Below are 27,540 nucleotides of genomic sequence, written 5' to 3'. Positions count from 1 at the left end.
CTCTATAGTATAAGATTCCTCAGAAAGACAAAGAGATGAAGCATGGATACCCACAACAACCTGGACGAATCTCAAGAGAATCGTAATGAGTGAAAGAAGTCAGACAAAAGAATGTACATAATATAGTACTCCTTTATACAAACAGATAACATTTTCAAACTAATTTGAAGCATCATAAAGCAGACCAGTGGTTGCCTGGGGTAGGTTACAAAAGGCGCACAGACACTTAATGGGGTTATGGATGTCCTCATTGTTTTGACTGTGGTGATGGTTTCATAGCTGGATGCATATGTCAAAACTAATCAGACAGTATGCTTTAAACATGTGCAGTCTTATTGTACTGTTACACCCCAATATATCTGTTTAGAAGGGCGAGAGAGACCCACACCCAGAAATCTAAGCATACTCTGCTTAACAGCTTTCAGTTTCAATGAAAGAGTGAAATTTCTACAAGTATCTGGAAACCCACTTCATAAAAAATAATTTTTGAAAAGTGAAAAAGTATTGTTCAAAGAAATACTCTACTACATCAATTAATTAATGGAGTAAGATCACAAAGAACAGATACCAACTACTTGGATTTACCTGAATTTGTCCATTCAGTCAATATACGTGCTTGGATACATATTACCGTAAAATAAAACAAATCCCCTCCTCATGTTTACATACTACAATTATAAACTCTTATCAAATTTGAATAAGCAGAAGTTTGCAATGACTTTTCAGTCATAATAACAATGAATACCTCATTCAATGAATTTATATCAATAACCCTAAATTACCTTGAAAGATATAAAAATAAGACCTATATTTGTAAATCTTTCATTCTCTTGCCATTACCTTCAAAATAAAACTCAAATTTGTTCTAGCCTGACATGTCCTTCATAAGTTGGCCTGTGCCTTCATACTCTGGTGTATACAGAGCACACACAGGATATTTTATTAATAATGCAGGCTCCTATGCCAAATTCAGATTTTAACTCTATAGATTTGATATGAAACTGAGCATCTGCAAGCCAACAAGCAGCTTATTTAATCCTGACCTCAGTGGTCTGGATTTTCTCCCTTGTGAAACACTGTGCTGGTCTAACTGGCGAGGTAATTAATGATGCCTAAATGTGATGCCAACTTGTGCAAATAAAGAAGCAGGTGTGAATGGAAATTTCGCCAAATTACACAAAAGCAACATTAGCCACTAAGACCACACCATGCTAACGAGGTGAGTTCACTTAAAACACAGATTTTCTTAAATGAGAAACAAAATGCAATGACCTTTAGTAAGCAAAAAAAATCTTTAGAACATCCTCAAAATCTGAGCAAATAATAAAGCATAGATTCCCAAATAGAAGGAAGGCATTCAGGTTTATTAGAGTTAGGTTTTCATAGAAAAAAAAAAAGGTGACTCTAAACTCTGACACTAAGAACAAAAATAAAAAGCAAAACAAAGACATTTCTCTTCTTTCTTTGTGTCATTGCTCTTTTTTTATATTTAGTGGACTTAATTTAAGTTCAAAATTTAAAATTTACTTTTGCTGTAAGTAAATGCATGCCTTCCACTTCCTTTATTATAGTAACAAAGATAATTAAAATCTTTGTATATCTTTAATGGTATATGACTCAAGATGATTCTGGGAAACTTTGATTCCATGATTTTATAATGTCTCCTTTAACAGTCATAACCTGATTTGTGATATTTGGCAAATGTAAAGAATTTCTTTGATGAAAGATAAACTCCTTTCAAATAACTTTTAACTAGCATTCCTAAGCAGATGTTTTTTTGTTTCCATTCCATAATCATTTCTCAAGTGTCTATCGCAGCCCAAGGGCACAGTCTTGAAACGAGTTACTGATCTCTCGATCTTTAGGAAATCTACTCTGTCTTCAAGAAAGATCCGAAGAATGAATAAGAAAACCTATCTCTTCTGCAGAGCTGTCCAGGATGAACTGAGGATGTGTCACATATTAACAGAGAAGATCCAATCCTGAGCTATCAGGAGAGAATAAAAGGGCAGAGTCTCTACAGCCCGTCATCATGATGCACGCCAGCCACCGGGCAGAGAAGGTGGGTATGAGGGTAAAAGATAGAAGAACGTGTAACAGCAAACCCAATGGTGCTATCACTGCATACTGAGGAGAGGACCACTTCCTACCCGCTGAGGAGAAATCGGGCAGGTGAAAATGGGTGATGGAGAAACAGGAAAGACTAAAAACTGGAACATTTCCATGTATTTCTTCTACAATCGGAATTCAATTGGATTCCTCACAAGCTTTTTGACCCTAACTGTCCTGACCAGTATAGAAAGTGCGAAATAACGAGACCAGCTCCCCACATTAAGTCTCCATGCACTTCACGTTCTATTTCCTGGTGTGTCCATTTCTGCCATCCCTGCTGCCCACAGCACTGCAGGCATCACCGACACGTCCAGATCCTCTCTCCATTAACCACACTGCGCATGCCTAGTTGGCAGAGTCTGCTGTTATTTTGGTTGTACAGCTTTCAATGTGTGGGCATGAAATAAATCCTAACTGTGCAGCATTAAAGATGGATTCAGTCTTGGAAATTATCTAGTAAATATGTTCTTATTTTATATATGAGGGAACTGAGACCCTGAGAAATCAGATAATTTGCCCAAGGTCTCACAGCGAGTGGCATTTTGATAAGTTGATGATTTTAGACTCTTCTAGAACATGAAATTTAATTCATCTGCCTTGCCAGGCTGCTCATAATTTATAAATTCTATGCAAAGAGGCATAGGCTTAGATTAGGTTGTTATTTCAGAAAATGGACTTGTTCTATTAAATACTGCATTGAATTTGTCAAATCCCGCATACACAACTATTTTGAAAGCAAGTGTTTTTTTTTTTTAAACAAATCCTTGTTATTAAAAAGTCACAACGGAGTATGTTTAATACTTGCTGTTTAACATTCTTTTTAGTTTGGGGGGATTGCTTTTTTTCTTTTAAGACAATGAAAGAAACCAGCAGAAAGAGAAACTTCTACATCGAATAAAAATACATTCTGGGGGAACACTGGTCTCCATCTTCAAATAATAACACTCTACGGGACTGAGACTCAAAACTCCTAATATCACTGAATTAATATTTACTGATGAAAATAGAAAAATACTGCTTTCTACAGCTTAATTTTGGAGAAGTTTGTCATTGTCATGAGAGTATAAGCTGTACTTCAAATATTTTATGTTTTCTTAACTTCAGTGGAACAAAATCCATTCATCTCCAAAAGAGCGTACTTACTGATTCAGGACAGGAGTGTAGGCAGTTTTATCCTCATCAATAATAGTGACCATCAGTGTAATAAGCTGGGGCCAAAAATCCAAATTCTTGGTGGTTGGTCCCTGATCCTCCCGAGGAATGTCCTGTTTCTTACTCTGCTCACGAGGTCACGCAACATGCAAAAGAAAAGGTTAAATGGTATGATTTTAGTTAGGTGTCGCTGTCAAACAGGAGGATCAGAGACAAGGGGTTACAGGACAACTCTTAGATCAGGTGAGCCCAAGCTATTAAATTCAGGTGTCCTTTCTTCATTAAATGGCATCCTATAGGGTAAAGTCACAAGGGTCAGGCTTGATTTTCTAAATGCTTTGGTTCTGGAATGAAGGTTTCTCTTCCTTTGACTATTACAGTTTATGATCTTTGGAATTACTGATGTGGAAATTAAACCTTTTTAACGTGGCCTCTTCCAAAGAAATAGGGTGAATTCTGTGCGCACAAAAGTATGTGGGTGTGGGTGTGTGTGTGTGTGTGTGTGTGTGTGTACGAAATTCATCCTGCCTAAATATTTTACCCAAAGTCACACTGGTAGTAAGTCGGCAGAATTCAAGGTTGCTTGGTTACAAAGTCAGTATTGTTAAATTCTACAGTATTCACATGCTGCATCAAAGACTTGGAACATTGTCTTATGTATCTAGCTAACAAAAACTTGGTATGTCTTTATTTCTTTTTTGTCTGTGTATGTGTGTTTAAATCATGTTGGAATCCTTCTTGATACTGAATTTGCCTGGATGATCTAAATTTATATTGAGATTAACAGAGCATAATAATTATCTTGAGTGTTTCACATATAAACATTATACTCAACACACAATTCTTTCGAGCATACAGATAAATTATTCTAGTTATTTTGTTAGGTGGATATTCTTCTTAGAGCACTTCATTTACATTTACTGTTTAAAATTAGGCAAAAGAGATAAAGGCAGAGACAATATTCACTCAAGTATATGAATAAGTGGAAACATGGCTTCCTTGACCATTTTTTATTTTTGTTCAATTATTTGTAAACTTATAGGTCCAGGATATCCGAAGTCTCCAATTTGTAGTTCAGGAAATTTATAGGCTCTCATATAAAGGTGGATTGGACTTTACTTGGTCCAACCTTTTGCCCTATCCAACTGCCATGTCTCCTCCAAAGATAAGCCACCCTCTGCTGAAGGGTTGTACACGTATCTTCTAATGATGCCCGAGACATGTAACCAGATTTGGCTGAGTCATCACACTATTATTGTTCTCATTTAAAATACAGCCGTGTATTAAATCCACTTACTATTAGAGACCTCATACACAGACTCTAATGTACCTTTAGGGATGTCTGTTCAGCTAGGGCACTTCCAAATGCTGCTAATTTGACTTTAAGCGCACAACGTAACAGATATTAAAAGTTGAAGAGTTAAATTAGTCAAAAAATTAGTGGCTGGCACAAGCTACTTCAAATTGCCAGAATGAACTATAAGTAGTCTCCAAAGGATCTTAAGAACCTTATATATCTGGTCCCTGAGAACCACTTGAAACATTTTTGGCAGCCTTCTTCTTTTAATTCCACAGATACATCAAGGCACATCAAAAAAAACTTTAACAAGAAAAATGCAGCCACATAGGCTTACAAATGTCCAAGGTTGCCTACTTTTAATTTACATTTTCTATAGAAATTTATCTTTCTTTTATTAACAGGGATTTATCATTGTCACAATAATGTAATTATTTACTCATTACCCTAAGCTCAATAGATTTCCCTCTCTATGATGTATTTAAAAATTCACAGAACCTGGTGAGTTGTGACGATTGTAAGCAAAATTAGTTCTGAAGGCCATAAACTATATTAGAATAGTATCATTAATCATCGTGATGTGTATATAGGTAAACTACGTGTCTAATTTATTTCAACTAATGTGATTAAATCAATGAAAATGCCTCTAGATGACATGCCTAGCATCAGAGTTACTTATCATCATATGGCAAAGAGTGATCTGGGAAGGAAGAGAGACCAAAGTAGTTGAATATACATTAATTCCAAAGTCCCTTAGCTGTCATAGATTATACTTCCATTACTTTTTAAAATGACATCAGAGGATTATAGTTGGTAACAATTTTTGCATAAAATTCTGTATGTTGTATCAGAATAAACCAAATGATGCTGAATCATTCTGTTTTTACATACTACATAACAGCATCATAAATCAGGCTTTCCATATTTCACTATGGACTACATCTTTAAAAGAATCAGGTACAATCACGTATATAAGAATACTTACCTGACTTCTTAGGAATTTAGTTTGTCTAAGTAACACTTTATTAATATTCCAGAAGTCTACTAAAGCATTTGAATTTATGGTTGGAAAAATTAAGATAATGGTAGTAGAAATGTAGAAAGGTAGTAATAAGTACATTAATATTTACTGAAACTCTTGGGAATATTTATTATAATAGGAAAAATTTTATAATATGTATGTATATTATATAAGTATAATACATAATTATAAACTCATTAATAATGAGTAAAAATACAGTAAGTTTATAAAACTATGAGTTGGTATGTCAATTTTAATTATACTCACTAGAATTGCAGTGATTCAAATTATTTTGTTAATACATTATTGAGAAAACAGATGTGAAATAAAGACAGTGAGAGTATAATAGGGAGAGAATTTTTTGAAAGTAGAAAGCTGCCAGGGTGTAGGATCAGCTAAAGAAAGCTTCTAATTGTCATGTGGATAAAAGGTATTTCAATAAAGAAAGGCTTGCACAGACAAGCTGGGAAGATGTACATTATACTTTCACAATATCGAATAAGAAAATATGAAGGTATTCCATTAAGAAGAGATCAACATAGAGAGAGAACCATTATATGCAAAAATATGTTTAAACAACAGAGGATATCTTCACGTTAGCAGGATTTAGGCAACACTTCTAAGATTGCTATACAATATTTCTGTAGTATTCTATATATTTTGTTCAGTAAGCATGCAAGTTTGAAATACCTCCTCTAAGGAGTTGGCCAGACAAGGGTTGGGGGGAGATATTTAGCAGAGTAATGCAAAGATGGGATGTTTAGATGCAAAAGCACAGAACATTAACTGGGGAATTACTAATAATGTGAGGCTGCAGGTTTCTGACAAAGTATGTTTTTCTAACACTAGCTGTACTTAATGTTAGTGGAAATATCACACACACACATACACACACGTCCCATAATCAAACAAGTGAGGAAATGTTTGCTTAAACAAAGTTAAACAGGTTATTTCCAGACTTCTTGCAGTAAGACAGTTATATGCATTGGGATTCTCTAAGACAGTAGGTCTCAAACTTGAGTGTTTATCAGCATCACTGGGAAGGCTTGCTTAACTACAGACTGGTAGGCTTCACCCCCAGGGTTTGTTTCAGTGGGCCTAGGGGGAAGCTTGAGAATTTGCATATATAACAAAGTCTCAAGTAATCCTGGTGCTGCTGGTTCAGGGACCAGTTTGACAACTAACTACTGCTCCGAAAGCTAACAACGGAACATCAGTCAATCAAATGTACTTGAACTCGATAGAGCCTGCTACTTCCCTCCTATTCCCCACATCCCATCTTGCAAAACTTTCCACAGAGGGAGTGTTCCTCTGTCCATACTTTGGGCATCAAAAGGCTAGAGAGATGCAGGGGTCAAATCCTGAAGGATCTTGTATATCACATTAAGGAATTTGCATTTAAACTAAATTTGATGAGGATTATTGCAAGATTTTAAATATGGGAGTACTTAATTACACTGGTGTTTTTTTTTTTTTAAAACGATTTGTTAGTAGCAGGAAGCTTAATAAATTTAAACTTATGAAATAGTTAATAAAGGAAATTGACAGATTTATGAGAATACTTATGAAAGAGTTAATAAGTAAAATTAATAGAACTCATTACATAAATGGGAAGAAAGGAGAGGGAGAAATGCAGTGGAGCTATCCAGAAGGGATTAGATAAACTGGTCTTTAGTTTAAAAAGTACTCTGGACTAGTGATGTAGCTTCAAGAATTCCAGGATCTATGTGATAGCTGAAATTTTGGAGTAAATAAGATTACTCAGAGAGAGGGAGAATACATGACCAGAGGCAAAGCCTTGAGGAAAAACTCTAAAAGAGAGTAATTTTAAGAAAGAGAGGCATAGATGGGGGAGTGAGACCCCTGTTGAAATGGGAGAAAATGGGGTACAGAGTCTATGTACAGAGGCTACGAGGATTAGCCTCAAAACATAAATGAAGACGGCTTCCTTGGAGTCACGTGATAGTCTTGCAGCTGAGTCTAGTAGATGGTAAGAAAGGACAGCTAGGAATTTCTATCCTGAAAGAGAAGGAGGAATCAGTCGTGAAAGTCTGAAATGAGGAGTAAAGTCTTAAGTCGGACTGCTACTGGCACTGCCAGGTAGCCCAGGAGCTGTGTTGAGGGTGGGTCCCTGCACTTAGAGTGACACAGCTTTGGAGCACTGGAGCATTGTGAGTTCTCTCCAGGACGGGATTTAGAAGGCAAGGATCCAGGTCGATATGCTACTGGAGCACAGTGAGAGCAGGAAGAGATTTCAGTGTTTGACAAGAATGAGCGAAGTCCTGGAACAAATATATATTTTGGTCCAGAGGAAAGGAGGAGAGAAATAGGAGGGAAGGTAGAGGGGTAGATCTAGAACAAGAAGGGAGTAAGAGAGGCAGGACAGCAGATTGTGGTGGGTGGATATTTGTGTTTAGACATTCAGACCATGGCAGTGCGGAGCAGAAACAGAGATGAGGTGAAGGGCTCGAGAGCTGAGGTCTAGAAGAGCTAAGGAAAGTGATTCATCAGGGAAGATAACGAAGCTGGAATCTCTCTGAAAAGAACTTACAGACTTTGTGTATAAGCAGGTGACTGATGCAATGTGCAGCAAGATGGTTCTCTATAAGGCAGGTAAGTGATGATTATATTTATATAATGGAATACTACTCAGTGATAAAAAAGAATAAAATAATGCCATTTGCAGCAACATGGATGGACCTGCAGATTGTCATTCCAAGTGAAGTAAGCCAGAAAAAGAAAAATACCATATGATATCACTTATACATGGAATTTAAAATTTAAAAAAGAAAAAAGGAGGAAACTAATGAACTCATCTACAAAAGAAACAGACTCACAGACATAGTAAACAATCTTATGGCTACTGGGGAATATGGGTGGGAAGGGATAAATTGGGGAGTTTGAGATTTGCAAATGTTAAGCACTATATATAAAAATAGATAAAAAACAAAATTTTTCTTTATAGCACAGGGAACTATAGTCAATATCTTGTAGTAACCTTTAATGAGAAAGAACATGAAAATGAATATATGTATATATATGCATGACTGTGACATTATGCTGTACACCAGAAATTGACACAGTATAACTGACTATACTTCAATTAAAAAAAAGTTTTGGCAACAAGGTTTATAGACAGTGGGCATCTGGAAAAATCAGGACAGCATGGTAAATCAGGACACAAAAGAAAATGAAACAGAGGTAAGACTGCATATTTAAAAAGAAATAAGCTTTAAAACATAATCAAAAAAGGCTGGCAAGATAAATTAACACTAAACAATTAACTAGATAGCTCTTGTATATCAGATTTGCGACTTCCTGACTCTTGAGTTGTCTGTGTATATTCTCATAGTTTGGAGATAAGGAAATCTTAGCCCTAGCAGTTCACAGGTTAGAAAAGTTGAAACTCCATTAATGGCTTTGGAAGCAGAACATAAAGTTTCAGATGCTCAGGGGACTTGAGATCTTTGTGGGGAGCAGTGTGGAGTTTATCAGCGAGGAAAAGGGAGGGCATTCATACTGCCTTACACTTGGGCAGGATTAGAAAGAATTTCTCTAGGTACCCTTTCCCTAGCCCGGGGCAACCAGGTGGAACATTTTTTACATCAGTGGAGCCCCTCTTCTTGTTTCTTTCTCCTAGACACTGTTGCCTTTCCTTTACTAATAGTATTTCCACCACCTCCAAAAGCAGCAACACAGGCATCTTTTCAACTCCTCCTATGGTCAATCCCCACAACAAAACTGTCAGCCTTGAAAAGTGATTATACAAATGAACAATGGCCAAATCAAGTATGACAGAAATCTGACTCACTGTCTCTGGAGCAACCAGTTTGGAGAGCCAAACCACAACCACTGTGACAGCGGGCCAGGATGATCAGGACTTGGTCAATGACTGCCAGCTTCCCTGTATTTCACCTTCTCTTCTAACTCAGAACCAACCAGAGAAAGCCAGCATGCCCCCGAATCAATCACATGCCTTCTTCTCATTACGTGACTCCTAGTTGCCCCAGGCCAACAAACCCCATCACATCAGATCAAAGCCTTCCCTGCTTTTCACTACAAAGCTTTTCCGCTTCCCTGTCTGCCTTTGGGTCTGCCAAAAAGTAATGTTGGCTGCCTTTCTTGTGTTTGCAAGATCTGAATAAATAGCCTCTGTTTAATCTCCTTTGGGTGGTCTTCATTCATTTGCAAATATCAAAGCCAAATATTAAAATCCTCATTTCAGAGATGAAGAAACTGAAGGTTATCATATTTCTGACCTCCTCCTCTTCACTGAAAACAAAACATATAGACCACACTTAGGAAACAAACTTATGGTTACCGGGGGGAAGGGGGTGGGGAGGGATAAATTGGGAGTTTGGAATTTGCAGATACTAACTAATATATAAAAAATAGATAAACAACAAGGTCCTACTGTATAGCACAGGGGACTATACTCAATACCTTGTAATAGCCTAGAATGAAAAATAGTATGAAAAGGAATATATATGTTTGTATAACTGAATCATTATGCTATGTACCAGAAATGAGCACAACATTGTAAATTGACTATCCCAATAAAAAATTTTAAAAAACCCAATATATCCTGGAAATAACCCAACTATCAATAAAAAAAAAAAAACAACAACAATCAATCAAAACCTTACAGCTTTGACTTTCCCTTCATATCCTCAGCTCCAAGGCACGCTTATATTATTTATAGACACAGATGACAATTACCTCCCACTAATATTATTGGACTGGTTTTTATTCTGAGTTATATATCCTGAATGAGAAGGAAAGCTTTCAGAAAAAGTTATCAATGCTTATGTAAAATGCCTGCACACTTTCTGGTTCTTCAGAGGTTCACAGCTGCTCACTATTCACATGCAGTTTGAGAGCTAAAGGCACAATGAGGGTTTGGGTCTAAGTGAATTTCCATTTGTTTTTCCCCAGTTTTAGAGCTTTCTTAACTGACATTGTTTTACCATCAGTATCCAATGTCCCAACAGTTCCTACTAATGTTACTAGTTAATCCTTACAGTTCATATTACCCCAGTCCCTTCATCTGCTTCTCCCAATTAGTTGGTTTAATTCCATTCCGTTCTGGGCAGTAGGGACAAGCAGACATGGACACAACAGGATAACCAGGGAGTGCAGTTCCCAATGCTTCACAGACTCCCTACACTGCTAACCCAAACAGAAAACCATTAAAAGGATACTACGGTATCCAGAATGGATGACTTTGCTAAAATTGCTTATCTTAGTTATTCCGGAAGGCTAAATCCTTGTTTGACTTTTAACACTTAAGCAAAATGATGTGAGTCTCTGTCAAGGTGTGAAGAGGTAGATAGGAAGTTAAAAAAAAGAAAAAAAGAAAGCAAGCAGGGTGTAAAAATACTTCATGGAGGCTTGCACCTAGAACAGGAAGGAAATAAATGAGGAGAAAGGGTTGTTAAGATGTATTAACTTCATTGAGAAGCTTGGTCACCGCACCGGAGAATTCTACAATTCTTTGTCATCTCAGACAAAGGCAGTCAACTGGATTCTGGGGTCTTTTATTTGGACTAAAATCAAGGAGACTGTCCAGGGCCACAGTAAGAGAGGAAGATATACAGAAGTTTAAATCAGTGCCTAAGTCAGTGCACATCCTTTTTGCTCACATCTTAACAGCCAAGAGCTCAGAGACCTACCCACACTGCCATACCTCTTTCCTTTGTTCGAGTCACAGAGCGGTACTGAAAAGGCCACAGAAACATTTATTGCATTTTCTGCATTCTACAGTTGAGGGAACTGAGCCTGACATAGTTTAAAGTACTTCCAAGGTCACATAAGGTCACAAAAGTCAGAAAACCCAGACCCTGAAAATAGAATGTTCTTGAGAGAGCCCACTTCACTCTACCTCCCTTCTAAAGTTGAAAATTACTCAAGTTAAATGCAGAAAACAGTTGAATTCTGTTTGCTAAAGCATAAAGCAAATTAAGTTATTGATCAACAGGGTTGATGACCCCTCCTCCTAATTAAAAAGTTTGAAAGCCATTGCTAATGGAAGCATTAGTATTTTTAATTGATGACCCAATTCTCTTCACATATTTTAAGACCTAATATAAACAGGGCATCCCTTTTAGGGTAGTGCCAACATATCCCATTACTGTTTTTTTTTTTTTTTGCCTTTGGCAAAGTTCTGTTCATCTCTTATTAGATCATTTGCAACTTTATCACTTTTTATCTACCTACTTCAAAGGTTTTTTTTCTCCACTATTAATCTTTAATGCCACTGTCAAAAATGCTTTCTTCACCATTGAATTTTACTGACATACAGAAAGTCACTTAAACTTTGGCCATGAATGAGATTCAGGGAAGTTAGGCTGAATAAGGCTTGGTGCCTGGATTCTCCAATAAGCTGGGTGGCAATCATACACATTATGAATAGCCCTTAGTATTCTGGCCACGCCATGAATCAATCTGAGTTTACTTTCATCATGGATAAAGCTGTGCCACTTTTGTCTTTCTGGGGTAGCTGGGGCAGAGTCTATGTTCCAATTGCCATAATTTATTGTATAAGTGGCTTTTAAAATCTACAGCAGAAGTGCCTTGGGACAATGTGAATTGCAACTTATACAGAGAACCCTAAAGAAACACACCAAGCAGTGAAATTTGAAACTATATTCAAAGCTGCCACTGACTAGCGTTTTTCTGAGCCTGGTCCATGGATTATCTACATCAGGATCACCTAGGTTGCTTATCAGAAATGCATACACTTGATTTTATAGTCCCTAAAGAAGATCTACTAAATCAAGATAACTATACAACACTGTAAACTGACTACGCTTCAATTTAAAAAAATAACAAGAGCTATGGCCTGGGTGTCTGGACTTACATGTACAGCTCTGCTCTTGTAAAATCCTCAGAATCCTTACAGGAAGGGTTCGCTACTAACATGTCATTAAGTCAGGTAAAAATGGGCTTTTTTTTTTTTTTTTTTTTTTTAAGAAAGAGTGATATAGTTCCTCCTGGTTGCCAATACAAGTCATAGTACATTTTACACAGTATATGCTATATTTTGCATTCTGTCCTGATAACAAAAGACTTCTGTTTCATTTTTACACCTGACAGATTTCCAACTACACAGCTGTCTAATTTTAAGAGGAGGTGGAATATCTTATGGGATATTTATGTGGTGCCCCTTCCAGATCATGACAGACTGCTATACTGATCCCTCTGTAAAATATTGCTTTTTAAATTAAGAGTCTCTAGGAAATTACTGTTATTCAAATAACTTAATTTGCTTTTGCTAATTGAGAAGAAAAAACTGAGCAAACAGTGGTCTTAAGAGAATTATTAGAAACTAAAAATATGCTAATCTGGTTATAAAAAATAAGGAATTTCCATATATTAGAATATTTTATTTTTATTACAGCGGAACAATCAAAGAATCTTGACTGGGTCCTTTCAGCTTTAGTAAGTCTGAGATACCCTGACATTTAGATTGCCAAAACTGCATTTCAAAGTTTGTACACCCTTTAGTGGTCTTTAAAAGCACTAAATGGTTCCCTGAATTTGAATTGACTGTATATAGTTGATGATTTATACATAACTCTATACACTGCCATAACTTCGAATGTTGATTTTAAATATACAAGTTACTTAACATGAATAAAAGAAAAATGAAATTGTGAAGTATGAAATAAAAGAAAAATAATAATTGAACACGGAATCAGAAACTCATTCTGTTCTCAGCTTACATTAACTTATCCAAACTTGGGCAAGGAATTAATTCCTTCGAATTTGGATTCCTGATATGGAAATCAGAATATACACAATAATTCTATTTTTCTGATAATTTTTAGCAAGTTTATAGGTGGAATATCTTTGATTATGTTTATTACCATAACAGGTGAATACTCACCTTTAATTAAATTTACAGTAAATACTCAGCCTAATTGACCAGGTTCTTGTTTGAATCCCAAAAGAGATGAGTAAGAAAGTTTCTTGAATATAAAATATTACTATTTTAATGAATAAACTAATATTTTTTTCCAAGATAACAGCCCCAGCTAAGCTTCCAGATGACAGCTGGTGGCACTCTGTAGCCCTGTGTGTCTGCCATCTTGGAAGAGGACCCTCCAGCCCCAGGCGAGCCACTTCAACCAGTGCTGCATGGAGTGGAGATGCACCACACCTGCTGGGCCCTGCCCAAGCTGCAGGTGCAGATTCATCAGCGAAATAAACTACTGCCTTCTTCCAGCTGTTGAGGTATGGTGGTGTTCATTACAGAGCAATCAGATAACCAGAACAACTATACCTCTCAGCCTCCTTGGCAGTTAGCTGTGGAAATATGACTGAGTTCTAGCCAACGGACTGTGAGCAGAAGAGCTGCAGCCTGTAAACCTCCCACGGACAACCTTCTGTGCCCTTTTCCCTTCCAGTTTTCTAGGCAAAAGTACAGACATTTTAGTAGCGTGTTTAAGAGGGTAGAATCACAAGATAGAAGGGCCCTGGTTCTCTAAATTACTGCTTGGAGGAGTGAAGCAGGGGCTTGCGGTTGACAGTGCCACATCTCCTCAGCCTACCTGATTTCAGTGCAACTCTGGTAAGTAATTCTACGTATGTTGCCAGGGTCTCACATCAGGCACTTGCTGCAGCCTCTGTCTGATCTGATGTCTGGGCTTTTCATAAAGTCACCGAAGGCCATTCTGTCACATTCAGGTGTGGCCCAGACGTGCTGAGGAGTCAACAGCTCAGCCTCCCTGGATTAGTCTCCTAGGGCTGCTGTAAGAAATTACCACAGACTTGGTGGCTTAAAACAACAGAAATATACTCTCTCACAGCTCCGGAACTGAGAAGTCCAGAATCAAGATGTTGGCCGGGTTGGTTCATCCCACGGCTGTGAGGGGAATTTCTTCCATGCCTCTCTCCTAACGTCTGATGACTGCGGTGACACTCAATGTTCTTTGGTTTGTGGATGCTTGACTCCAATCTCTGCCTCTGCATTCACATGGCCTTCTTCTGTGTGTCAGTGTGTCTTCTCTTCTGCCTCTTATAAGAGCACCTGTCACTGGATGTAGGGCCTGCTGTAATCTCTAGACACTTAGCTACATTTGTCCTTATTCTGTATGATGCCACATTCTGAGGTTCTGGGTAGACTTATTGTTTGGAGAGACACCATTTAACCCACCACACTCCCCATCATCCACTGGGTCAGTTCTGAGGTGTGTGCCGTGTAATTTCCCAGCGGGCTTCCAAAGGAACAGAGCCTCAGTTGACCACAGAGATAACCAGCCCATTATGCACCCTTGAGTGCTTTTCTGTCTTCTTTATCTCATTTTCCCTACCCAACTCAACTTATCTCCCCTGGAATCATGTCTCAAATAAACTACCTACAAGTTCTTTTAAGTTCTGCTTCTGGAGAACTCCAACTGCAACAGGAAAATCCACTTGAGTATCAGCAACATCCTTGTTCACAGACTGTACATGAGTGAGAAGAAAACGTATCACTCATATTGGAGTTTATTTGTTTTAGCATCTGGTTTGACCCATAGTAAGACAACCTCGTTGCATTGAACTTTATAAAATTTAAACTCTCCATTGTTTTTTCTATGTTTCACATGCATCCACGTTTTTCTTCTGTTTCTGTCATCGTTATCTTCTCAAAACCCCTTCTGTCCTAAAGGAGTCTTGAAATACTGTGAGAAAGCCTTACATTTTCTCTTCTTAAGCTCAGCCACTCTTGGATGTTTTAAGGCAAGTGATTTTTAGATATTTTATCCTTGAAATTGACATAAATACTTTCTCTCCAATCCTTAAGTTCCTACAGGTATACTCATCCATGGAAAAGGAATACAATTTTTCTGAAAGGAAGCAGTTATTACTGGGTACAGTGCTGCAGCAATTTGAAATAAACTCAGTGTCTCTTTTCAATGGATTAAGAATCATCTTAAAGATGAGAAATAATAAAGTCTCTCACTCCAAATACAAAAGACCCATGGAGATGAAATAGTCAGAGGAAATAAAATGTAATTGAAAAAAAGAGAAATCTCACTGCTAAGGGGATGCATTTGTTTCCTATTGATTTGTAACAAATTGCCACAATTTTAGCAGCTTTCAACAACACGCATTTATTGTCCCATAGCTTCCAAGGGTCAGGAGTCGAAGCACAGCAATAATGGGGTACTCTGCTTAGTGTCCCACAGACCTACAATCAAGGTGTTGACCAGGGCTTGGATCTCATCCGAGTCTCAGAGTCCTTGTGCAAGCCTGCATGGTTGTTGGCAGAGTTAATTTCCTTGTATCTGTAGAATCCATGGCTGCTTCATTTTCCAATCTCTCTTACTTAGAAAAGGCCCAAGCTTCTCTTTAAAGGGTTTAGCTGATTAGGTTAGGCCTACCCAGTGTAGTATCTCTTTTCATTAATTCAAAGTCAACCTGATCAGGAACCTTGATTACATCTGTAAAACCCTTTACCTTTGACATGTAATCTAATCATGGGTTTAGTTTTTATTTTTGGTTTATGGTTTCTGTCATATTCTATTGGCTAAAAGTTAAGTCACAGGTTCTGTCCACAGTTAAGAAAAAAGCATTAGACAAGAGCATGACTCACTGAGAGTTATCTTAGAATTCTGCTAACCTCTGCAGGGTAAATGTTATTTTAATAGTTTATTCAGGAGGGAAATGATATCAAAGACCCTAAGCTTGTCTTCTGAATAAGCCTCTCAGTTGACAGAGCTGTGATACTGGAAGGTTTGCAATTGTCATTTGCAAAATATACACCATTTTGGAAATGGAAAATAGCTTGGCATTTCCTAGTAAAGTAAATTATGTACAAATTCTATAATGTCACGTACAGGCATATATCCTAGAGAAACCATTCCATTTATTCACCAGAAGACATATGCAGAAATGTTTAGAGAAGCACTGTTTATAGTAGCCACACTTCCCCAAACTGGAAATACCCCAATTCTCCATCATCCACAGAACATATAAATTGGACTGATATAATGCAATTTCCACAGAGCAGTGAAAATGAGTGGCCAACTGTGTAGTGTATGCTATGGTATTCTGTTCAGATTCTCTCTTTAGGGCCAACACAAACCCCCTGCTTCCGGTAATATTGGCTTATAGTTGTGCCCTCCACTGGGAATTGCCCTCAGAGGCAAGAAACTGATTCACCCAAGATTTCTCCCTCTTCCAGGAGGCAGCACCAATGACTGGCTCATGATCTCATACTCAAGTTCCACTGCTGTGCCTCAACTGGGGACTGTTTGAAGGGCCATCTCAGCTCCAGACCTCCCTGTAGGATTGACTGAGGTCCTGATAGAGTCATATGCAAGTCAGCTTCCCCCTCTGCCTGATCCGACTTTATCACTTCTGTACAGGTATCTCTCCAGAGCTGTGCTGTCCAATAAAAACCCATTAGCTACTAATAGATAATTAAATTTATATTTAAATTAAATTAATTCAAGCACTCAAAGTCCTATGTGGCTAGTGGCCTTGACTACTATATAAGGCAGGGTAGATAGAGAACACGTTCACCATCCCATAAAGTTCTAACAGGCAGCCCTGCTTCAGAGCACCCTTAGGTGAAATGTCCACATGCAATCAACTGTCCACCTGAGAATCTATTTTCAGGGAACTTGAGCTAAACAGACTGTTACACACCCCGGTACCGATGAATCTCAAACATAATGCTGAGGTAACAGATCATGACGCAGAAGAATATATTCAGTATGATTCTGTGTATACCAATTTTAAAGCAAGTAAAAGTAGCTATTAACTAATTCAGAGAAATGCTTATATGTGGTAAAACTACAAGGGAGAGTAAAGTGATCATTAACAGAAGCTTCACAACAGTGGCTGTTTCTGGGAATCAAATGCTATCAGGGTAACCTCTTTCTAAATCTGGGCTACAACTGCTTAAGTGTTCATTTCATTATTATTTCTTTAAACACGAATTTTCACTATTGTTTACTTAGAATATTTTTCAAAATTAAAAAAAATTTAAATACTCTGGGCTCTTAAGGAGAAGGAGATTGATTCTTTTTGTATTATTAGCTGACGGCAGGTTATCAATGAGATAGAACCCCTTGATACGACACATCATCATTATTAAGGAGTCTTTCAAACAAAATTGTAGTGACGCCATGGACAAATCCTGCAAGTTCAATAATTACATAGGGAAATCAGATTAGAGACATCAAACAGAATGGTAAGATCTGTAATTTAATTACATCACACTAAAACTTTCTATATATAATAAGCCGTCTTCTCCACAATAGGCTAGGGAACCAAGAACTGCTGATAAGCCTCTGACCAGGCAAAAAAGCTTTGAGATAAGTTGGGTATGTTTATTCAGTCTGGGAACTTAACAGGCACTGTACTGATGGCAAGGATGAGGAATGTGGAGATCACGTGTTCAACCAGACCTAAGAGCTCCCATTCTATACATTTCCTTCCAATGCTTGATCATTATTACAAATAGGAAAATTAATGATTACAGTGAAAATTTACATTTTAATAAAGACTGGAGTTAGAATTTTTAAGCTTATGTCAGTGTGATTTAAATTTTTTTTAAAGTTTTTTTATACCTATGAGAAATTTTGATGCTTCCACTTTATCCAGATACTAAGGTGAGAGTGGGTTACTACAGGCCAAAAAGCTGGAAACAGTCCCTGCAATGTGGCTTGTAAATGGAAATCCATAAATAGAAACTTGACAAGATAGCCGTTTAGAAATCAGAATAATTCAACTGGAACACACCAAATTCCTGTTTTGCCAGAAGTAAATTGAAAGTCAAGATGCAGGCAGGGGCGATTTGAGGAGAATGAGCATGTAGGTATCTGCAGATGCTGTCATGATATGATATAGCTGTCAGACTGCTCATAGTCAGAGTCTGAGAGTGGAAAGGAGCCTTAAAGATCTCAAATTCTATTCTTCTCTAGTAACCAAACTTTATCTGTATGCTCAAACGTCTGTGTTTCATTATACGGTATCTATTGATTTTATGTAGTGAACTAAATTGCTTGAGGGTAATTCGAGGTTCCAAAATTTATGTCAGACTAAGCAAAAATAGACAGTCCCTAGGGCCTTGCTTTTCTAACAGTGACGCTTTCTCAGTGCTGAACAGCGATGCTAAATGGGGTCAGTAAGGAGACTGGGTCCCAGTTCATTTCCATCACTTACTGAATAGGCAAAGCAAGTCACCATGCTGTTTTTGTTTGTTTGTTTTGCTTTACTCAGTGTGTAGAGAGATGGAAGCAGTTAACATGCAACTAAGCAAATACTAAGTATTACAGAAATGCCAAGTGTTAGCTCTAACGCAGTACCACAAGTTAGCAGTGATAATGACACAGAGAAATTCAACAGATACTAAGTAGAACTGATAAGCGCATAAGAAACAAAAGTTGCCTGTTACTTCTTACCACTCTTAGAAACACAGGAGAGTATGGAGTCAGCATAACTGAGGAACCCTGACTAACCAGAGTTTCTAATACAGCCAACTCTCATTTAAAGAAAAATAGTAGAAAATGGTAAGGTGGGTAACTAGAGGAGCAGACAGGCCCTCACATCCTTTCCTTCTCTTTACCTCATCTTTCAGGCATGTGAGTTGACTGATCTGAGTGTCACTTCTCTTCCTCATTTATCCACCCATTAGTGAAGTAATAAATTAGTGACACTGAAATAAACAAAAAATAGAAAAGGTGCATCTAAGACTCTTTCCAACTAGGTAACTCATCTGCAAATAACCAAAAGGAGGCTGTGCTTTCTTCATCCCCTACCTTTAATTTTACAGCTGACAGTACCCATCTAAATTTCCTTCTGGATTTATCAATTCATTTGGTAGACATAAAATTTGTGGTGCATATTTTTAAACTGTACAGCTTCTTATCAATGCCCGAATCATTACTTACAAGTTTATTGTTGCATGGGGAACACTGATCTAAAAAGTCAATTACCAGTTTAGTTGTAAATGTCGCTGTTAGGCTGGATTGCAATGAGCAAGTAAAGAAAGGAAAGGACTTCAGCAAAGGAGGTATTTTTGTTGATGGAGAAAAATCTTCAAACTAACCTTACTCCAAATAACTTCATCTAAAACTACCAACATTAAAATAAAAAGAATGCAATACCCTAACATTCAACTGGTGAACACGAGCATTCAAAATTAAACTCTTCTTTGGCTAAAAATCAATCCTTTAATCCACAAAGTCTATTTCTGTAATTTACGTGTGAACATAAAAACACAAAGGTGTTCAATTTTATCAAGTGTGGTGGCTATACAAAATTAATTACTTTTCTTTGTTTGGAGCTCTGGGAGGCCCTTATAAGGTTTATTAGAAAAAAATAATTCCTTCATGGAGGAGATGATTCTAATGGTTCTTCCCTTATCAACAAACTACAGTAAAAATCAATCTATAGTAGTTTAACAGAGTAATGCCATATCGATTCATTCACCCTCTTGATTTTATGAAATAGATTTCTAAGTCTCAATCATAATAGAAAGGATAATACTAAAAACTACTATTTAATGAGTTCCTATTCTATGTCAGCTACTGAAACAGGAACTGTGCAGTCATGATAGACACTTATCACACTGAATTATTTAATTACAGACCTAGATCTATTCTGGGTAACAAAAGGCCAAATCTCCCTTGCTGAGTGAATTATCTGTATTTAGCGCAGATACCAGGCATTTGGTAGGATCTCATTATATAGTTATTAACAAAAATGAGTTAGGTGTTAGCATAGCCATGTTGTGGGGGTGGGGAGAGGAACTGAAGCTTAGAAAAGTTAAACAACTTGTTTAGGTCTTAAGTGTTTTCTACTGCTTGAACCCAATTTTGTCAGGAGGAGTGAATATTCAAAGCACCAAGAATCACTTCACAGAGGAGCCAATATTTGATTCAATCATAGAAAGAAGGTCTGATATTTGAGAAGCTACCAAGGCAAATGGATAGGGTAAAAGGAAACATGTCTTGATTCCCAGAAGAGCAGAAAGGATGCTTCACAGATCTGTGAACAATCTATTGTGTTGTTCTCAAATAGTCAGTAATGGTGCCCCGATACCATCCATGGTTTCACAGGGGTTCAACAGTATAAGGCAGTGTCAGTGGTGAGAAATTCCTAATTGAAATGCAGGGCTGGGACTAGGGTGAGTCAAGCGAGGTGCCTTGAGTATAAAATTTAAGTGTCAATGCTACACCTGCGCAATTTAGGGAGGTCTATCCTAGCGGACCGTGGTCCTAGCCCAGCTGAAGCGTTTTAGTCCAGTGTGAATTTCAATAGTCAGTCTAAGTTCTAGAGCTGTGCTTTCTAATACGGTAGCCACCAGCCAAATGTGGCTATTTAAATTTAGATGAACCTTAGAACAATTAAAATTTGGTTCCTCAATTGCTTGAGCTACATTAGCTAGAATCTGCTGAATTATTTGCATATTTCCTCTTGGAACTTTTACATATTTGTTTTGAATTCATTCATTCTATCCTTATTTGTTAAGCAGATACCACGGGCAAGGTACTTACACAGGCTGAGGGAGAAAGAAGGGATTCTTAGAAATGAATCAAACCCAAATCCTCCCTCCAAAGGGGCTGTGGTGTAATAGTGAGCAAAGACTTGCAAAAAGTAATAATAAAAAGTGAAAGAAATTCTCCAAAAGGAAATTATTTACTGTTAGATCTGTCAAAATATCTTTATAAAACATATGGTTCTTAAACTGAGCATTTAGGGATAGGGAGGGTTAAGAAATGTGAATACAGCAGCAGGAAGACCTCTGTTTAAAAAAAAAAAAGGCAAAGCAGGAGGAAGAAAGACATGAGCCATGCGTGGGAGGAAATGTTTGGTTTGCTTGGAGTGTAAGGTATGTGGGAGCTGGTATACTTTCTGTTTTGTTGATACCTTGTGTTCTAACTTCAAAGAAACAATTTTGATATAAACAGGTGTTTAATACAGATTTCAAATATTAAGCAGTTTTCATAACATTAACAGCTGATCTTATGCATAATTAAATCCCATGAACTGTAAGCTCCTAAGGTTTGATGATACATAGCTAGTTTTCCCATGAGAAGATAGTCATGTTAGAGCCCAATGATTCCTGACCTAACTGGGTCTTAGAGGACTGTCTTGCTCTGTTTTATGGTGACACTGGGGCCGTTCAGCCCTGAGATGACTGGGTGTATTATAAGTATATAATCGAGGGCTGTCCAAAAACGCTTCAAAGATAGGTTAGCCAAAAATGAAGAAAAAGTCTTCTATGGATTTTCTGTAAAATATCTGTGAGAGCTCAGGCACACTGCCACAGTAAGACACCATCCATTTTCCAGACGATCTTTAATAGAAATATCTCTCAGAGACTTCCTCTTCCCATCAACGCGTCAGACTTGTTTCTTACAGCAAACTGAATTACAGTTACTGCCAGGATTCTGGGTCAAACGGTTAATCATTTTCAAACCAATTAACAGATACTATTCACAATTTAAGGACACAAATGTTATCAAATCAAGATATCAAAAACAACAACAACAAAAAAACTACAGTGACTAGGTATGGGTGTGTGTGTGTCTGTCTTGTGCACATAAATAGATAGAAAATGTTTTCAGACAAGAATGTTTTTTATCCTGGGGATCTGCCTTTGAGACAGAAAATGAATCCCATGGAAAATACAAAGCGGGATTAAAATCCACATCTGTAAAGCCATAAGGGAAATCTGGAAGGGCTAAACCTAAGAACCCTAAGCTGACAGCGTCTTTATAATGTTTTGCCGTGTTATGGAACAAAATCTGTTGTACAGCAGGTAGAAAATGCATCAACAAAATTATATGTAGATGAAACATCAGTAATTAATTATGAATAACAGAATAATCATAACAAAAAGATGCTTTTAAAATAAAAACAAGGTCTTTTTATCTGTGGGAGAGATTAAAGGGAGCTATTAATAAAAATATGAAATAAAATAACACACATAGGTAATGTCCTAAATCACTTTACTTATATGGAACAATTAAACAAATTCCCCCAGAACATTTTAACTAAAGTGTTGTAAATGTCAGAAAAGTTAGCATAATTCTAAGTATCTTCAAAATGTGGAACTGAAATTAATATATTTTTCTTTCATTATAAAAACCTATGATATTTTTTATAACTGAATTAAGATGAGCATTCCAAGCACTGAGCCTCCTGGAAGGTGAAGTGTAACTGAAGAAGTTCTAAACAATGCTTCTACAATATTCACAGAGATGAACTGCCTCTGGTGGTCAAGGACAGGCAGGGATCCTCAAACATTGGTTACATGATGACTGACCAGAAAGACTCAGACTCTTCTATCAGAAAGCCTGGTCTCCCACGAAGTATAGCTGACATACGGAAAATTATAAATCAACATGGACTTCTAGGTTATCCCAAATTCCTAGGTAATACAAAGTCCATCTTGCAAATATAAGGAATACATTTAGACAAATAAAAAGAAAAGCTATTTCAATGCAGAGCTAAAATCAGAGACCCGCCCTACCCCCAAGGTCCTATGGAGATGAGGGTAAGACTTCAGTGGACTCAGTGAGCTTAGCCTCCAAAGACCAGCCAACCAGAGCGGGGGCCATGGTACAGAGGAAAGGAGCTCGGGGAGGTCCCTGCGTTCACTGAGGTCGGGAACAGAGTAAAGACAGGGAAGGGCTGAGAGGACTATTACAACAGCCCAGGGCTGCAGGTGGATCTGCAGCTCTGCAGACTGGATAGGGAAGAGTGTCACTCTCTGGATGGGATCTTCTCTGCTGGACAAAGAGGGAAAAGGTGTCAAAATTAGAATGATGGTAGGGCTGCACCATCTCAGGGGCTAGATTATTTGCAATTCAATCAGAGCGACTGCTCCAGACACAGTGCTGCAGTAATAACACAAGGAAATGCAGGAGCCTGCATGGTGGTTATGACCCAGTTTGATAGTTCTTACGTCCAGCCAAAAGTGGTCCACAGACGCTACTATTACTCATTCATGGTTTTCTAGTTCACATAACTGACTACTGATCACAGAGGATCAATCACTAGGTAAGTGTGTTACCACCACTTTCTAGACAAATTACATTGAATAAGCTTAAGGTCCATTAAGTCATTTAATGGGGAACACAGTAAGTACAATCAGTCCCATATTACACTTCTAATGTCCTGAGGTGAACATTAGACATAGTACCTCTGTTTCCCATAAAGTTTTTAAACTTTTTATTTAGATTTATATGAGTTTGTTCCCATAAAAATATAATCACTAAACTGAATTCACACTGTCCCTCACTAGAAGTATGAACTATCATCTGCTCAGATTACAAAAGCACCTGCCACTCAAAAGATGAGAGGAACTGAATTTGAATGTAAACAAAATGGCATTAGACCCCATTCGGCTCTCCACACTTAAGGAAAATGAACATTGAACTGGAGTCTTGTTCAAAGACTGAGAAAGTGGGGCTTTCATGGAAGCTGATGCTACTCCCTCTCACAGTAGCTCTGAGTGTAATTACTCACAAATAAAATATGATTTTTATCTCAAAAGTGGAACTGTTTTCATGAAATTTAATTTTTCTTTTTATTTCAGGTCATTTTTCTGCCTAATGGCTGACTGGCCACCTAATTCCCTTAGGTCTAGCTATGTAATAGATAACATGCCACAGTTTGTAATCTTTCATCAAGATACATGTATTTAGTTTCTCCCATGGATTCTATTTCTTTTCCTTTCCTGTTGCACTCGTTAAGCTAAAAGCTCAGCTCATTTTCTCATGGCTGTGTTCTCCAGTGATACGTAAATGTCAACATGGAGTTTCTAATCAGCATTAAATGACCACAGAATGTACTCTGAGTTGACATAACTTCACACAAAAGTAGGAAACATGAATTTTCATTTGCTTTTATACAAATATATGATTCTTATTGGACATTTTAATAAATTGAAAAGAGCTTGCAATTCCTCCTTACTTTCTATAAACAACAAATGTCTCCAAGATCCCCAAATTGGAAGCCATTATTTAAGAGATAAGACTTTAATCTTTCTGTATGCATTATTCTTACTCAACATATGCCAAAGACCTAAGGCATATTTTTGTAAATAAGTTTTAGCAAGCACAAGTCACAACCTATGAGAAAATTTAACTCAGACAGGTGACCCAAATAGCCTAGTATGTAATTTCCTTGCTTCTAGTCTCATCCCTCCGATTAATTCTCGGTTCTGCAGCTAGCCTTGTCTTTATAAAACACAAATCTGATGCTCCTACTTAAAATTCTTAGGGGCTTCACATTTCCTGCAGGATAAATCCAAACTCCTTTACTTGGCTTACAAAGCATCTGCTTTTCTCTTCAGCCTTAACCGTCACCAGTACTACTTTCACTATCATTAGTATCAGGATTTGTGACACTCCTGACTCTGGATGGAGACTCACGATCAACTGTGCACTGTGGTTGGTCCAAGTGTCTCCAGCCTTCACTCCTGGGAGGAAGCAAACCCTCATATTCCTCTGAGATGTTGCGTCTGTGGGACCCACCTTTATCTGTAATACTCTCTCTTTATGTACCCACTCACCCCAGACCAGGGCATTATGTGAGCTTCTGATGTGCTCACAGAACACCCCATCTTTTCTCTCTCAGAGTATTTCCCACACTGCATTGTAACTGCCCCTTTACCTGTATGGATTATGCAGATCAGGGATTCTCAAACGGGAGCATGATTCACAATCACTCATAGGGCTTGTTAAAGCAGCCTGCTGGATCCCACCCTCGGAGTTTCTGATTCAGTAGCTCCTAGTGGGGCTCATGGAAATGCGTTTCTGACAAGCTCCCAGGTGATGTTATTGCTGTGGGCCTATGACTACACTTTGTGAAATCTGCAATAGAAAGTAAACTTTGCAAGCAAAGCTTTGAGTTATTCACCCTGGCAGAACTAGCATCCATCCTAATGCTTTACATACAACAGGAAATATGCAAGTATTTACTGTGTGGAATGGCAAATTGAGAGACTTACAATTAGCCAACTTGTAGAGATACTGGTGAAGGAGGTAAAAATTTATCTTTGGCACTTCCCCAGCTCAATACCAACCGCATTTCCTGGTATTTCAGTATCTAGCACTTCCACAACTATGTTTTTACATGGTTAATTGTTCAACATTTAAATTGATTATGAGAATAATCTAGATTGCATACAGATTGAAGAAAGAATCCCCCTGAACCTTTATTCTTAACCATAAAGAATTATATATCTTTGGGCAAAGACCATACTTAGCATAGCCAAGCCTACATGGCTTTTGATGATTACTAAGGAAAGACTGATATTTTAAAAAGATAAGGAAAATGTGTTTTGCACTAAAATGCTACTGTGAACAAAGTGAACTTATATACAAACCACAGAATAGTGTGTCTTCTTTTCCCCTGGTTTTCTCACTGATCATCTCCCCAAGTCACTTTCTTTGGAAAAGTTTACACTTGCTAATTCATCTGTTTTTATAATTTTGGAAGCTTCAAGGGTTTTTTTCTTTTTTAATGCACATACTTGATAAAATCTTTTAATTTCTGCTTTGTTTTTTTTTAAGTATCACTGTACAAAGAGCTATATGAAAATATGTAGTATTAAAATTAGGCTTTTTTGTTTTTTTAGAATTTTTTTTAATTAAAATGCTTTTTTTTAAACTTCTTTTTTTAAACACTTTATTTTTTATTTATTTATTATTGTATTATTTAATTATTTTGTTTTGGCAGTGGCAGGGGGAGAGGTAATTAGGTTTATTTTTAGAGGAGATACTGGGGATAGAACCCAGGACCTCATACACGCAAAGCATGCACTCTACCACTTGAGCTATACCCTCCCCCCTAGAATTTTAGATAAGGAGCTTAAAAGAGAAGAAAAAAATCACCTTACTCTTAAAACTGAGCTTAATAACTATTTTCAAATTTAGTATTTCATTAAAACAATTTACAAAATGATATGTTATAGAAACCGTCAGAAAACAAGAATCTTTTTTACAGTGCTTCGTGCAGTCAGACTGAGTAAAAGAGGCAATGAACCAACGACTGTGCTTCAGTGCAGGTGCTACAGCACAGACTCCCGTCCCCAGCAGTACATTCAGTACAAGAAGAACTGCATGTATAGTTGACCCTTGAACAACACAGGGGTTTGGGGCACCTACCCCCTGCATAGTCAAAAATCCTCCTGTAACTTCACAGTCAGCCCTCCTATCCACAGTTTTGCATTCACGGATGAACCAACTGTGGATCCTGTAGTACTGCACTATGTATTTATTGAAAAAGAAATCAGTGTATAAGCGAACCTATTCAGTTTAAACCTGCGTTGTTCAAGGGTCAACTCTGCTGATAGAATTAAAAAAACAAAAACAAAAACAAAGGAAGACCTAAGAACTGACCAAGGTAGTGATCTAGGAAGATCCTGAAATCACCTTCTCTCATGGATACACTGAATCTACAACTATGAATGAAACAATTTTCTCTGAAAAAGACCTGGAAACTGCCAGAACAGCTCCTTCACATTGGCAAAGGAGAAAAAGATCATATTGGGGCAGGTAGGAAAGGCTGGGATACAATCTCACTAAAAACACGATCCCCAGTTCAGTGACCTCAAATCAGGAGGAACTCACAAACCCAGAACTTCTCCCTGAGGAGTGAAGGGTTCGTACCCTGTATCGGTACCTCAACTTTTAAGACCTGCACCTGAGAGATGAGTCCTCCCAAATATCTGGTTTTGAAAACCAACAGGGCTCAGGTCCATGAGATGCAAAGGACTGCAGCAAATTGAGAAATGACTGTTAAGGACTTTTTCTGTACAGACTCATTCACCCCAAGATCCAGCACATAGGCAGCCTTTGAAAAACATCAAGACTTTATGTCAGAGAGATTCACTTGCTAATCCCAGAATGTCAGGGGACTGCTGGGATATTATCTGGGAATGGAGGTGCTGGCGACTGGCCCTTGCATACTCTCCCCCTCTCTCTTGCTAAAGCCAGTGGGCACC

At 37.7% G+C, this 27,540-nt stretch overlaps 1 protein-coding gene across 2 annotated transcripts in view; it reads right to left on the bottom strand.

The window, feature by feature from the left end:
• UNC13C (unc-13 homolog C) overlaps positions 1–27,540 on the bottom strand; it is a 639,986-nt gene that overhangs the window by 173,688 nt on the left and 438,758 nt on the right. For both annotated transcript variants that reach the window (XM_074366154.1, XM_045506261.2), the window contains one exon: positions 3,256–3,389. In XM_074366154.1, coding sequence (XP_074222255.1) covers positions 3,256–3,389 — 134 coding nt within the window. The remainder of the gene's footprint in view (positions 1–3,255; positions 3,390–27,540) is intronic.

The sequence above is a fragment of the Camelus bactrianus genome, chromosome 6 (assembly GCF_048773025.1).
Source record: "Camelus bactrianus isolate YW-2024 breed Bactrian camel chromosome 6, ASM4877302v1, whole genome shotgun sequence".
In the NCBI taxonomy this organism is placed as follows: Eukaryota; Metazoa; Chordata; class Mammalia; order Artiodactyla; family Camelidae; genus Camelus; species Camelus bactrianus.
This window is presented reverse-complemented; position numbering and strand designations above follow the sequence as displayed.